Source organism: Brachyistius frenatus, unplaced genomic scaffold (assembly GCF_029030835.1).
Source record: "Brachyistius frenatus isolate BFR_SWC_R1_liver_20210118 unplaced genomic scaffold, ASM2903083v1 Contig_243, whole genome shotgun sequence".
NCBI lineage: Eukaryota > Metazoa > Chordata > Actinopteri > Embiotocidae > Brachyistius > Brachyistius frenatus.
This window is the reverse complement of record NW_027210842.1, coordinates 335001-349203: the sequence shown is the minus strand read 5'-3', so window position 1 is coordinate 349203 and position 14203 is coordinate 335001. Positions and strand designations below refer to the sequence as shown.

The following is a 14203-nucleotide window of genomic DNA, read 5'->3' as shown; positions in this document are numbered from 1 at the left end:
AACTGGCGCCATCTGGTGGTCATCAATGAAACAACACAAAACAATGCACATGTCACGTCTCTCCGCAGCATTCAAAGTACACGATCTGTTTGTATTAATTAAGCCAGTTTGAAGACAGAACGATACACTGACTTTTATTTAATATATATTGTTCTGTAAAGACAATGGGAACATTAGTTTCGGCCGACTTGTTACCTCGGGGCTCAACTGTCGGTCCAGTACGGAAGCCGAATGCGATCAAACTGATCTCCCGGCTTGATTGCGAGGCATGCGATCTGTGTCACATCCCAGCTAGCCTAGCAACCACACGGACTCTCGGACCGGCGGCTTGTCTTCAGCGGCGGAACCTTCGTGATCGTTCCTTTCATGTTCTCTGTCGCAGCGCAGCAGGTTCTAGAGAAACAGATTTCTGGAGAACAGCAGGTAAACCTCCACCCTCCACCCTCCACCCTCCGCGCTACTTCAGGAGGGTGCTAGCAGAGATGCTACCGGTAGCTGGTCGGTCTGCTTGTTCACGTTAACCGGAAACATTCGTGTCGTTTCGGTCGCTTCGATCACAAACACAACTTTAGCAGCGCAGCATGACGTCATGATAACAGACGGAAGACCGCCGGAACACCTGAGAACAGGTAAATACCGGAGCGACGCTAAGCTAGCCTGCTAGCTGGACGAGGCTCCGCCGTCCGGCCTGTTGGAGCAGAAAGCTCCTCAGGACGGAGGTCCGGTCCGGTCCAGGTTCGGTCCATCGGTCCGGTCCATCGGTCCGGTCCGGTCCCGGTCCATCGATCCGGTCCATCAGTCCGGTCCATCGGTCTGGTCCATCGGTCCGGTCCAGGTTCGGTCCATCGGTCCGGTCCATCGGTCTGGTCCATCGGTTCGGTCCCGGTCAATCGATCCGGTCCATCGGTCCGGTCCAGGCCCGGTCCATTGGTCCGGTCCTGGTCCATCGATCCGGTCCAGGCCCGGTCCATCGGTCTGGTCCGGTCCATCGGTCTGGTCCATCGGTCCGGTCCCGGTCCATCGATCCGGTCCATCGGTCCGGTCCAGGCCCGGTCCATCGGTCTGGTCCGGTCCATCGGTCTGGTCCATTGGTCCGGTCCTGGTCCATCGATCCAGTCCAGGCCCGGTCCATCGGTCTGGTCCGGTCCATCGGTCTGGTCCATCGGTCCGGTCCCGGTCCATCGATCCGGTCCATCGGTCCGGTCCAGGCCCGGTCCATCGGTCTGGTCCGGTCCATCGGTCTGGTCCATTGGTCCGGTCCTGGTCCATCGATCCAGTCCAGGCCCGGTCCATCGGTCTGGTCCCGGTCCATCGATCCGGTCCATCGGTCCAGTCCAGGCCCGGTCCATCGGTCTGGTCCGGTCCATCGGTCTGGTCCATTGGTCCGGTCCTGGTCCATCGATCCGGTCCAGGCCCGGTCCATCGGTCTGGTCCGGTCCATCGGTCTGGTCCCGGTCCATCGATCCGGTCCATCGGTCCGGTCCAGGTCCGGTCCATCAGTCCGGTCCAGGTTCATCGGTCTGGTCCATCGGTCCGGTCCAGGTTCGGTCCATCGGTCCGGTCCATCGGTCTGGTCCATCGGTCTGGTCCCGGTCCATCGATCCGGTCCATCGGTCCGGTCCAGGTCCGGTCCATCAATCCGGTCCAGGTTCATCGGTCTGGTCCATCGGTCCGGTCCAGGTCCGGTCCATCAGTCCGGTCCAGGTTCATCGGTCTGGTCCATCGGTTCGGTCCATCGGTCCGGTCCATCGGTCTGGTCCATCGGTCTGGTCCCGGTCCATCGATCCGGTCCAGGTCCGGTCCATCAATCCGGTCCAGGTTCATCGGACCGGTCCATCGGTCCGGTCCATCGATCCGGTCCATCGGTCCGGTCCAGGCCCGGTCCATCGGTCTGGTCCGGTCCATCGGTCTGGTCCATCGGTCCAGGTCCGGTCCAGGTCCGGTCCATCGGTCCGGACCGGTCCATCGGTCGTCACCACGAACAGAAAACGTTCATCGACTTCTTGTTTTCAGGAACATTAATATTTACAATGAAATCAGTTTTCTGTCTCGTTACTGTGAAATTTAGTTATTTGGAGTTGTGACATCATGAGAGTGTGTGTGTGTGTGTGTGTGTGTGTGTGTGTGTGTGTGTGTGTGTGTGTGTGTGTGTGTGTGTGTGTGTGTGTGTGTGTGTGTGTGTGTGTGTGTGTGTGTGTGTGTGTGTGTGTGTGTGTGTGTGTGTGTGTGTGTGTGTGTGTGTGTGTGTGTGTGTGTGTGTGTGTGTGTGTGTGTGTGTGTGTGTGTGTGTGTGTGTGTGTGTGTGTCTGTGTGTGTGTGTGTGTGTGTGTGTGTGTGTGTGTGTGTGTGTGTGTGTGTGTGTGTGTGTGTGTGTGTGTGTGTGTGTGTGTGTGTGTGTGTGTGTGTGTGTGTGTGTGTGTGTGTGTGTGTGTGTGTGTGTGTGTGTGTGTGTGTGTCTGTGTGTGTCTGTGTGTGTGTGTCTGTGTGTGTGTGTGTGTGTGTTAGGATGGAGTGGCAGCCGGATGAACAGGGTCTCCAGCAGGTGCTTCAGCTGCTCAAGGACTCCCAGTCTCCGGACACAGCGACGCAGAGGGCGGTGCAGGAGGTATCCTCACCTGGCTGGTGACACGTGTCATGGGACGGGTCCATACTGGTGTGTGTGTGTGTGTGTGTGTGTGTGTGTGTGTGTGTGTGTGTGTGTGTGTGTGTGTGTGTGTGTGTGTGTGTGTGTGTGTGTGTGTGTGTGTGTGTGTGTGTGTGTGTGTGTGTGTGTGTGTGTGTGTGTGTGTGTGTGTGTGTGTGTGTGTGTGTGTGTGTGTGTGTGTGTGTGTGTGTGTGTGTGTGTGTGTGTGTGTGTGTGTGTGTGTGTATGTGGTTGAACTCCTTAACAGATACCACAGAAACTGGAGCAGCTCAACCAGTTTCCAGATTTCAACAACTATCTCATCTTTGTCCTCACGAGCCTGAAATCTGAGGGTTCGTATGTACAACGTTAAAACCAGTTAAAACCTTTCTCGCTTTACTCGTCCCATGAAAACTGGTCTGTATCCATCCTCCTCCTTTATGTTTTAAAACTGGTCTGTATCCATCCTCCTCCTTCATGTTTTAAAACTGGTCTGTATCCATCCTCCTCCTTCATGTTTTAAAACTGGTCTGTATCCATCCTCCTCCTTCATGTTTTAAAACTGGTCTGTATCCAACCTCCTCCTTCATGTTTTAAAACTGGTCTGTATCCATCCTCCTCCTTCATGTTTTAAAACTGGTCTGTATCCATCCTCCTCCTTCATGTTTTAAAACTGGTCTGTATCCATCCTCCTCCTTCATGTTTTAAAACTGGTCTGTATCCATCCTCCTCCTTCATGTTTTAAAACTGGTCTGTATCCATCCTCCTCCTTCATGTTTTAAAACTGGTCTGTATCCATCCTCCTCCTTCATGTTTTAAAACTGGTCTGTATCCATCCTCCTCCTTCATGTTTTAAAACTGGTCTGTATCCATCCTCCTCCTTCATGTTTTAAAACTGGTCTCCTCCTCCTTCATGTTTTAAAACTGGTCTGTATCCAACCTCCTCCTTCATGTTTTAAAACTGGTCTGTATCCAACCTCCTCCTTCATGTTTTAAAACTGGTCTGTATCCATCCTCCTCCTTCATGTTTTAAAACTGGTCTGTATCCATCCTCCTCCTTCATGTTTTAAAACTGGTCTGTATCCATCCTCCTCCTTCATGTTTTAAAACTGGTCTGTATCCATCCTCCTCCTTCATGTTTTAAAACTGGTCTGTATCCAACCTCCTCCTTTATGTTTTAAAACTGGTCTGTATCCAACCTCCTTTATGTTTTAAAACTGGTCTGTATCCATCCTCCTCCTTCATGTTTTAAAACTGGTCTGTATCCAACCTCCTCCTTCATGTTTTAAAACTGGTCTGTATCCATCCTCCTCCTTCATGTTTTAAAACTGGTCTGTATCCAACCTCCTCCTTCATGTTTTAAAACTGGTCTGTATCCATCCTCCTCCTTCATGTTTTAAAACTGGTCTGTATCCAACCTCCTCCTTCATGTTTTAAAACTGGTCTGTATCCATCCTCCTCCTTCATGTTTTAAAACTGGTCTGTATCCAACCTCCTCCTTTATGTTTTAAAACTGGTCTGTATCCAACCTCCTCCTTCATGTTTTAAAACTGGTCTGTATCCATCCTCCTCCTTTATGTTTTAAAACTGGTCTGTATCCATCCTCCTCCTTCATGTTTTAAAACTGGTCTGTATCCATCCTCCTCCTTTATGTCTGTATCCATCCTCCTCCTTCATGTTTTAAAACTGGTCTGTATCCAACCTCCTCCTTTATGTTTTAAAACTGGTCTGTATCCAACCTCCTCCTTTATGTTTTAAAACTGGTCTGTATCCATGTTTTAAAACTGGTCTGTATCCATCCTCCTCCTTTATGTTTTAAAACTGGTCTGTATCCAACCTCCTCCTTCATGTTTTAAAACTGGTCTGTATCCAACCTCCTCCTTCATGTTTTAAAACTGGTCTGTATCCATCCTTCCTTCATGTTTTAAAACTGGTCTGTATCTGTATCCTCCTCCTTCATGTTTTAAAACTGGTCTGTATCCATCCTCCTCCTTCATGTTTTAAAACTGGTCTGTATCTAACCTCCTCCTTCATGTTTTAAAACTGGTCTGTATCCAACCTCCTCCTTCATGTTTTAAAACTGGTCTGTATCTAACCTCCTCCTTCATGTTTTAAAACTGGTCTGTTTCCTCCTTCATGTTTTAAAACTGGTCTGTATCCATCCTCCTCCTTCATGTTTTAAAACTGGTCTGTATCCATCCTCCTCCTTCATGTTTTAAAACTGGTCTGTATCCATCCTCCTCCTTCATGTTTTAAAACTGGTCTGTATCCATCCTCCTCCTTCATGTTTTAAAACTGGTCTGTATCCATCCTCCTCCTTCATGTTTTAAAACTGGTCTGTATCCATCCTCCTCCTTCATGTTTTAAAACTGGTCTGTATCCATCCTCCTCCTTCATGTTTTAAAACTGGTCTGTATCCATCCTCCTCCTTCATGTTTTAAAACTGGTCTGTATCCATCCTCCTCCTTCATGGTCTCCAGACGAGCCGACTCGCTCGCTGAGCGGTCTGATCCTGAAGAACAACGTGAAGGCTCACTACCAGAACTTCCCTCCCAACGTGGCCGACTTCATCAAACGCGAATGCCTGAACAACATCGGAGATCCGTCGCCGCTCATCAGAGCTACGATTGGTGGGTGCATCAGGGAGGTGGAGGTGGAGGGAGGTGGGTGGGTGTATCAGGGAGGTGGAGGGGGGTGGGTGTATCAGGGAGAGGGAGGTGGAGGGAGGTGGGTGGGTGTATCAGGGAGGTGGAGGGGGGTGGGTGTATCAGGGAGAGGGAGGTGGAGGGAGATAGGTGTATCAGGGAGGTGGAGGGGGTGGGTGTATCGGAGAGGGAGGGAGGGAGATGGAGGGAGGTGGAGGGAGGAAGTGGTGTGAGTCAGGCTGTTATGTAGGTGTGTGTGTGTGTCTGTGTGTGTGTGTGTGTGTGTGTGTGTGTGTGTGTGTGTGTGTGTGTGTGTGTGTGTGTGTGTGTGTGTCTGTGTGAGCCAGCGGTGTGTAAATGTTAGAAATGTGTCCTCAGTTTTAAAGTTTGTTTGTTGACTCGTCATCATGAAGGTATTCTGATCACCACCATCGCCTCCAAAGGAGAGCTGCAGACTTGGCCGGAGCTGCTGCCTCAACTCTGTAATCTGCTCAACTCAGAGGACTATAACACCTGCGAGGTCACACACACACACACACACACACACACACACACACACACACACACACACACACACACACACACACACACACACACACACACACACACACACACACACACACACACACACACAGCTTTTGGGATGTTTTGGTGAAAATAAGATTTGGGTCATGTTCCTTAGTTTTTATCTCGGTTGTGTCGTTCAGGGATCTTTTGGAGCGCTGCAGAAGATCTGTGAGGATTCATCAGAGCTGCTGGACAGCGATGCTCTGAACAGACCTCTCAACATCATGATCCCCAAATTCCTCCAGTTTTTCAAACACTGCAGCCCCAAAATCAGGTCAGCGACCCTCTCGTCTTCTTCTGTCTGCCAGTAGTTTGTCTCTCGTCTCCTCAGCCTCCATCATTAAAACCTCCTTGTTTCAGGTCTCATGCCATCGCGTGTGTGAACCAGTTCATCATCGGCCGAGCTCAGGCTCTGATGGATAACATCGACACCTTCATCGAGGTGAGCAATTCAACAGTTTTATCAAACATCTGCCAAGTGTTTTGTGCGTGTTTCTCTCTGGACTTCCTTCTTGTCCGTCTCCTTTGATCTGATGGTGCAGAAGCAGAGCAGCAATACGACTTCCACATAAAACTGCTTCCAGCTATTTTTTTTTATAAAAGCAGTGCAGTGTGGAAGAACCGGAAATCCTTTTCTAGGTTTCATGATGGACTGTTGGTGAAAAACAGCAAAAGAAGGGAGATATTTGGTGAATCAGCAGGATTGCACTCAGTGTTTTATCGTGGAGTTGACTTGCTTCATCTGAAATAGAGGACTTCTGCTGACATCAGAAATAAACAATTAGATTTTAATAAAATATGCTGGTAGGCTTATTAAACATCAGGGAGGGCAAACACTCACTCGCATCATTCATTTCCTTTACAGTTAATAATCAGAGCAGCATGTCGTGGGTAAAAGTTTTTATGAGTGCAGTAAAGTCAACTTCAGTCAAGTTCACCAGAATTTCTGTCGCTGTGCTTTTATTTTGAAGGTCCTACATTTCCTGCGCTGCAGAAGCAGCCTGCTGCCGGCGTTCGCTCTTATTCAGCATTTGTAAACATGGTTGGGATTTAATAATTGCCTTTTTATTTCATGTTTCATACAGTTCAATTTAGATTCTTTAACCCTGATGAGCATCACCAGTTTAAACTTGTTTAAAAAGCCTACATGCCACTAATTCCAGATATATTCGCCCAAAATACATTTGAATGGCTCAGATATTTGGGTCAGGACTTAACGAGTCAGGAAGCTGGTCGTGAGGCTTCACCGGTCCAGAACCACTGATTTAGACAAACATCTGACGTCTGCATCCAGGAGGGAGGTGCAACGCTCAGGAGGGAGGTGGAGAGGGCAGGAGGTGCAGCGCTCAGGAGGGAGGTGGAGAGGGCAGGAGGTGCAGCGCTCAGGAGGTGCAGCGCTCAGTACGCACGCACCTCCTCTGCTCACCTTTTTTACTGGAGGAAACGCTCTTCAGGCGCCTTTTTAAACTGTCAAGATGTGAATGTAGCAAAGTGTAACCGATTAAACTGCATGTTTGGATATTATTCTTATTATTAACCTTCTTCGGTGTTTGTTCATCTGGACTCTCCTCTCTCCTCTCTCCTGCTCTGTCCTTCATCCAGAGTCTGTTCGCGCTGGCCGGTGACGAGGACAGCGAGGTGCGGAAGAACGTGTGCAGGGCTCTCGTCATGCTGCTGGAGGTCCGCATCGACCGCCTCATCCCACACATGCACAGCATCATCCAGGTGAGCGTTGGCCTCACACACACCGCCCTAAACACACATCTGTCTGCCTCATGATCAGCTGTTGTTGTTGTTGTTGTGGTGATTGTTGTTGTTGTTGTTGTTGTCGTCGTCCAGTACATGCTGCAGCGGACTCAGGACCCGGATGAGAACGTGGCTCTGGAGGCCTGTGAGTTCTGGCTGACTCTGGCTGAACAGCCCATCTGTAAGGAGGCTCTGTCTGGCCACTTGGTTCAGTAAGTGTTACCATGACAACAGGACGCTGGTCTGGATTGATGTCTCGAGGATTTTATTTGTGTTGTAATGCTGTTTTCTGTCTCTTGCTTTCAGACTGATCCCTATCTTGGTGAATGGGATGAAATACTCCGAGATCGACATTATTCTTCTGAAGGTTAGCTGATCTTTACACAAACTGTCTTCTCGTCTTCGTCTCGTTTACCTGTTTCCCTTCTGCGTCCACGTTCATCCCTGCAGGGCGACGTCGAGGAGGACGAGACGGTTCCAGACAGCGAGCAAGACATCAAGCCTCGCTTCCACAAGTCCCGCACGGTCACTCTGCAGCACGAAGGAGGGGAGGGGGAGGAGGGGGAGGACATCGATGAAGACGAGGACGACGACGACGACACGCTGTCTGACTGGAACCTACGTACGTGTACACACATGCAGTTACATCAGAGATGACGTAAGGACATGGTAGCGCATGGAAAGACACGACGACGGGACTTTTCTGGGTTTTTAGCTGCTGCTTTCTTTTTCATTTGGTGTTTATGAATGTATTTCTGAATCAGGAGCCCATTACAGGAACAGAAACACGAGGGAACTGAAGCGTGTGATGAATTCATCGTCTCTGAATCCAAGCAACACATTTACATATCATCTAAGCGATATTCTTTAGATTATAACAGCACGTTGAGTCGGTTTGTGAACATGAATTTCAAAATAAGGGTTGGAATCAAATAGATTTTGGCCAGAAGGCTAATGGTGGTGAGGATTTAAAACACAGCCTGTCAGGCCAAGTGATAACGATCTGTATTATGGAACTGAAATGACATGTTTATCATTTTTAACTTTTATTCTGCATCTCTCCAGGGAACATTTGTCCAGTTTGTAAGTTATTTCATGATGACACTGTCTCCTGTCTTTCAGGGAAGTGTTCGGCTGCCGCGCTGGACGTTCTTGCCAACGTGTTTCGTGAGGAGCTGCTGCCTCATCTGCTGCCGCTGCTCAAAGGCCTCCTGTTCCATCCTGACTGGGTCATCAAGGAGTCCGGCATCTTGGTGCTGGGCGCCATCGCTGAAGGTGAGACGGCACCAACTACCATCAACATACAACGTACTGCAGTGAAAGAGATGTGACTTTTAAAGATCTTTGGAATCAGATACTTTTATTTTCATTTGATCTTTTCTCATTTTCACAGTGTTGAACATGTGAACAAAAACCTTTTTGTCCCTCCAGGCTGTATGCAGGGGATGGTACCTTACCTGCCTGAGCTCATCCCCCACCTCATCCAGTGTTTATGCGACAAGAAGGCCTTGGTCCGCTCCATCGCCTGCTGGACGCTCAGTCGCTACGCCCACTGGGTGGTCAGCCAGCCCCCCGACGCCCACCTCAAACCCCTCATGACCGAGCTCCTCAAACGCATCCTGGACGGCAACAAAAGGGTGCAGGAGGCTGCGTGCAGGTACAGCTCCTACTTTCCTCCTCATGTTCCTGCATCCTCTCACTTCCTGCTCACGTGTCCTCCTCTCCCATCTCATCCTCCCTCAGTGCGTTTGCCACGCTGGAGGAGGAGGCCTGCACGGAGCTGGTCCCGTACCTCAGCTTCATCCTGGACACGCTGGTTTTTGCCTTTGGGAAGTACCAGCACAAGAACCTGCTCATTCTCTATGATGCCATAGGAACACTAGCAGACTCTGTGGGGCACCACCTCAACCAGCCTGTGAGCCCCAAACACACACACACACACACACACACACACACACACACACACACACACACACACACACACACACACACACACACACACACACACACACACACTGCCCCGTCTGTGTGGTGACATGTTGGATTGGTGCTCAGGAACACATGAATCACAGACAACCCTGTTTTCAGGAGTACATCCAGAAGCTGATGCCTCCGCTGATAGCGAAATGGAACGAGCTGAAGGACGAGGACAAAGATCTCTTCCCTCTGCTGGAGTGTCTGTCGTCTGTCGCTACGGCGCTGCAGAGCGGCTTCCTCCCGTACTGCGAGCCCGTCTACCAGCGCTGCGTCACCCTGGTCCAGAAGACGCTGGCTCAGGCCATGGTGAGCCAAACACCTTCCTCCCCTCACATGGACTTTAAACAGGCCATTCATGTTTCAGCTGCTTTACATCAATGTCACTGTGTGTGTGTGTGTGTGTGTGTGTGTGTGTGTGTGTGTGTGTGTGTGTGTGTGTGTGTGTGTGTGTGTGTGTGTGTGTGTGTGTGTGTGTGTGCGCGCGCGTTATGTGTGTGCGTGCCTCTCAGATGTACAGCCAGCAGCCGGACCAGTATGAAGCGCCCGACAAGGACTTCATGATTGTGGCTCTGGATCTTTTAAGCGGCTTGGCTGAGGGACTCGGTGGCCACGTGGACACTCTGGTGGCCCGCAGTAATATCATGACCCTGCTCTTCCAGTGCATGCAGGTGAGGAGAACAGTGTGTGTGTGTGTGTGTGTGTGTGTGTGTGTGTGTGTGTGTGTGTGTGTGTGTGTGTGTGTGTGTGTGTGTGTGTGTGTGTGTGTGTTATTCTATATTTTCTATGCTACATATCATTTCCATTCTGTAACTACCTCTCTGAGTAGAAGTTTCCACTGTGATTAGTGGAGTTGAACACTCTGGATTCAGATTATCTGCACATATAATACGGGATCCAATGAGGAACGTCTTCGCAATGCAAACTGAACATTTTCTGCTTTTCATTAAGTGTTCAACTGACAAACAAGGAAGCTTTTATTGTGAAGTATCCACAGGAAGTACTTTATCTGCAAAACAACACAGTTCAACTTAATCTAGTGGTTTTTATATGCTAGAAGACAGACAGGCAGACAGACAGATACATACACAGACAGACAGACAGACAGACAGACAGACAGACAGACAGATACACACAGACAGTATCTCTATCATCTATGAGAAAATAAATAATCCTTCAGCTGATTGTTTTCTCTTTGGAGCTGCAGTGACACTCTAATAGTCTCAGAAACACAGATTCAGACAGACCAGGTTTCACATGTCACACATCAACTTGCAGAGTGGAGATGGAGGCAGAGACTATTTACATATTCATGGATGCAAATGTACTGAATAAAGACCACGGTGTCGAGTTACATCTAGGGGATATATTTTTTTAATGGAAAAACACTTTTAAATTTGTAATTTTAACAACCAGTAATGAGTTTGTAGAAGTTTAGTCTGTTGGGAAAGTTACTTTGACTTCTCTCAAGACTGTAATGGAACAAGAAGGTAGGTAGGTAGGTAGGTAGTTACTTTATTAATCCCCGAGGGGAAGACGAGCCTCAGTGAGACGTTGGATGTTCGATATCAGATGTTAAACGTTTCTTTGTTTGTTCATGTTTCTCTTCTGTTTCAGGATACGATGCCTGAAGTAAGGCAGAGTTCATTTGCTCTGCTGGGCGACTTGACCAAGGCTTGCTTTCCTCATGTCAAACCGTGTATTGGTAATTATCTCTCACACATGTACCTTTGTACACACTCCTGTCTTCCCATCCTCCTTTTTGTTTGTCTGACATTGTTTGCTGGTGTCCTTCAGCCGAGTTCATGCCGATCCTTGGGACTAATCTGAACCCAGAGTTCATCTCTGTCTGCAACAATGCTACCTGGGCCATCGGAGAGATCTGCATGCAGATGGGTGAGTGGCAGCAGCCTGTTTCTCTGTAATGCTGCAGTGCAGCTGGATGTCTCACTTCATTTCTCTGCTCTGCCAGGAGTGGAGATGCAGCCGTACATCGCCATGGTTCTGAACCAGCTGGTTGAGATTATTAATCGACCCAACACCCCCAAGACCCTGTTGGAGAACACCGGTATGAAAATATACAAACACACTGATGCTTGTTTTTCAAAGGGCAGAAACGGATATTATAGCTGCATTTAGAAGTTAAAAATCAGAGCAAATGAATGTCAGACAAACACAGTGAGTGCTTGTTGTTCCACATAATGCAACACATCAATCTGTCCTGCTGCAGCCATCACCATCGGCCGGCTGGGTTACGTGTGTCCTCAGGAGGTCGCTCCCATGCTGCCGCAGTTCATCCGACCCTGGTAGGAAACGCTCAGTCAGCACATTCACCCTCTGCTCCGACCTCGTATCTATTCTTTTTATTTTCTACTTTCTGCACATTAGTTCCTTATTTTATCTGTACTTGTGAAACACATTACACTTTTGCTCTGATTTGTTTCCATTTGTTCATCCTTGCTTTTTTCTGTGATCACATCACTACACAACACGCATTCTTTAAATTGTTTCCTGAAATGAAACACAGAGTTTCAACAAGCCTGAAAACAAGACAAACATCCTCCCACACAGAAACACAACAGTTCATCTCCTCGACAAGACAGGAGAGACGAACCGCATCATGTTTAACTGTCAGCTGCTGATTGGTTGATATTTGCAGGTGTACGTCTCTGCGCAACATCCGGGACAACGAGGAGAAGGACTCGGCCTTCCGTGGGATTTGCATGATGATCGGTGTGAACCCTGGAGGGGTGGTGCAGGTGAGACGCTGCTCTCACCATCACACATGTTTTAGGGCTTCTTTACTTTTCGAAGTCTCACCTTTTCCTCCGTGTTCGTCCAGGACTTCATCTTCTTCTGTGACGCTGTGGCCTCCTGGGTGAATCCTAAAGACGATCTCAGAGACATGTTCTACAAGGTGAGGGTCCTGGCTGCACAACCACTTTGTCTGTTTCTTCACTGGTTTGAATTCACTCTTCATTGTCCTCCCGTCTGCTGCATGAGTCACCGGAGGCGCAGCAGTGTTCAGCGTGGTGCTCCCACTCTGCAGAGATGAAGTGAACACTCTCAGGATCTCACCTCATAAAGAGCACTCTGAAAAAAGGCAAAATGCTCTGCCTGCAAAATTTGTGTCAAATTTTCTTTTCACGACGCACTGCAGTGAAAACACAAGGATCAGCTTCATAAACACTGCAGTGAAAACATCAGGATCAGCTTCATAAACACTGCAGTGAAAACATCAGGATCAGCTTCATAAACACTGCAGTGAAAACATCAGGATCAGCTTCATAAACACTGCAGTGAAAACACGAGGATCAGCTTCATAAACACTGCAGTGAAAACATCAGGATCAGCTTCATAAACACTGCAGTGAAAACACGAGGATCAGCTTCATAAACACTGCAGTGAAAACATCAGGATCAGCTTCATAAACACTGCAGTGAAAACATCAGGATCAGCTTCATAAACACTGCAGTGAAAACACGAGGCATAAACACTCAGCTTCATAAACACTGCAGTGAAAACACGAGGCTCAGCTTCATAAACACTGCAGTGAAAACACCAGGATCAGCTTCATAAACACTGCAGTGAAAACACGAGGATCAGCTTCATAAACACTGCAGTGAAAACACGAGGATCAGCTTCATAAACACTGCAGTGAAAACACGAAATAAACACTGCAGTGAAAACACGAGGATCAGCTTCATAAAACACAGCTGCAGTGAAAACACGAGGATCAGCTTCATAAACACTGCAGTGAAAACATCAGGATCAGCTTCATAAACACTGCAGTGAAAACATCAGGATCAGCTTCATAAACACTGCAGTGAAAACACGAGGATCAGCTTCATAAACACTGCAGTGAAAACATCAGGATCAGCTTCATAAACACTGCAGTGAAAACATCAGGATCAGCTTCATAAACACTGCAGTGAAAACATCAGGATCAGCTTCATAAACACTGCAGTGAAAACATCAGGATCAGCTTCATAAACACTGCAGTGAAAACATCAGGATCAGCTTCATAAACACTGCAGTGAAAACACGAGGATCAGCTTCATAAACACTGCAGTGTTTTCCATGATCCATCCTGAACATGCGTCGGACTCAGTGGAGGCTTGAAGACTGAAACGTTTATCAGGACGTTGACAGTGTACTCTACACTCCTCATCCATATTATGAACTCCTGATCTTGCCTGTGCTACATCTCTTATCACGTTACTATCAACATCTAAACTGAATGACTTCTGCTAGTTTTCAGTATTTTGATCTCCTAAACAAAAGGAAAATATTCTGTGTTACCAGAAATTAAAAAAGTGACATCATGGCCACGACGGGAGTAACCGGTAAATGGGCAAAGCATAGCCAATACTGAAATGCCTTGAAGTACCACTGAGGACCACTAGGGGCTGGCGTAAAAAAAACCAACAACAAAAAAAACTCTGGCTCAAATAGACTTCCATTAAAAAAGCATCAACTTCTCATTAAATGCAATGATTGTTTTTTCTACCCAAAACTAACTTCACTCCTTGTGGTCAATCAGTTCCTTAATGAATCAGATATCAGGGCTCAGAGAGGTGTGGTTGGATGGTAGATGGGTGGAGTCCCCCCACCACCTCCCACCCCCCCTGACATGAATTCCCTCCCG

The 14203-nt window shown here is 48.1% G+C and overlaps 1 protein-coding gene across 2 annotated transcripts in view; it reads left to right on the top strand.

Moving 5' to 3' along the window:
- The first annotated feature begins 227 nt into the window (after positions 1-227).
- The window catches only part of tnpo2b (transportin 2b), a 14362-nt gene continuing 386 nt past the window's right edge, over positions 228-14203 (top strand). The window contains exons 1-22 of one of the 2 annotated variants that reach the window (XM_069720565.1): positions 228-423; positions 2506-2605; positions 2901-2976; positions 5104-5253; positions 5682-5788; positions 5976-6109; positions 6196-6277; positions 7438-7560; positions 7675-7793; positions 7888-7948; positions 8032-8203; positions 8704-8856; positions 9013-9238; positions 9325-9496; positions 9670-9864; positions 10068-10226; positions 11173-11260; positions 11353-11451; positions 11528-11623; positions 11786-11861; positions 12215-12314; positions 12398-12472. In XM_069720565.1, the coding sequence (XP_069576666.1) occupies positions 2507-2605; positions 2901-2976; positions 5104-5253; positions 5682-5788; positions 5976-6109; positions 6196-6277; positions 7438-7560; positions 7675-7793; positions 7888-7948; positions 8032-8203; positions 8704-8856; positions 9013-9238; positions 9325-9496; positions 9670-9864; positions 10068-10226; positions 11173-11260; positions 11353-11451; positions 11528-11623; positions 11786-11861; positions 12215-12314; positions 12398-12472 (2562 nt within the window). In that variant the 5' untranslated portion in view covers positions 228-423; position 2506. Of the gene's footprint in view, positions 424-2218; positions 2606-2900; positions 2977-5103; positions 5254-5681; positions 5789-5975; positions 6110-6195; positions 6278-7437; positions 7561-7674; positions 7794-7887; positions 7949-8031; positions 8204-8703; positions 8857-9012; positions 9239-9324; positions 9497-9669; positions 9865-10067; positions 10227-11172; positions 11261-11352; positions 11452-11527; positions 11624-11785; positions 11862-12214; positions 12315-12397; positions 12473-14203 lie in introns of those variants that run through there. The other variant, XM_069720566.1, reaches the window with a different exon arrangement.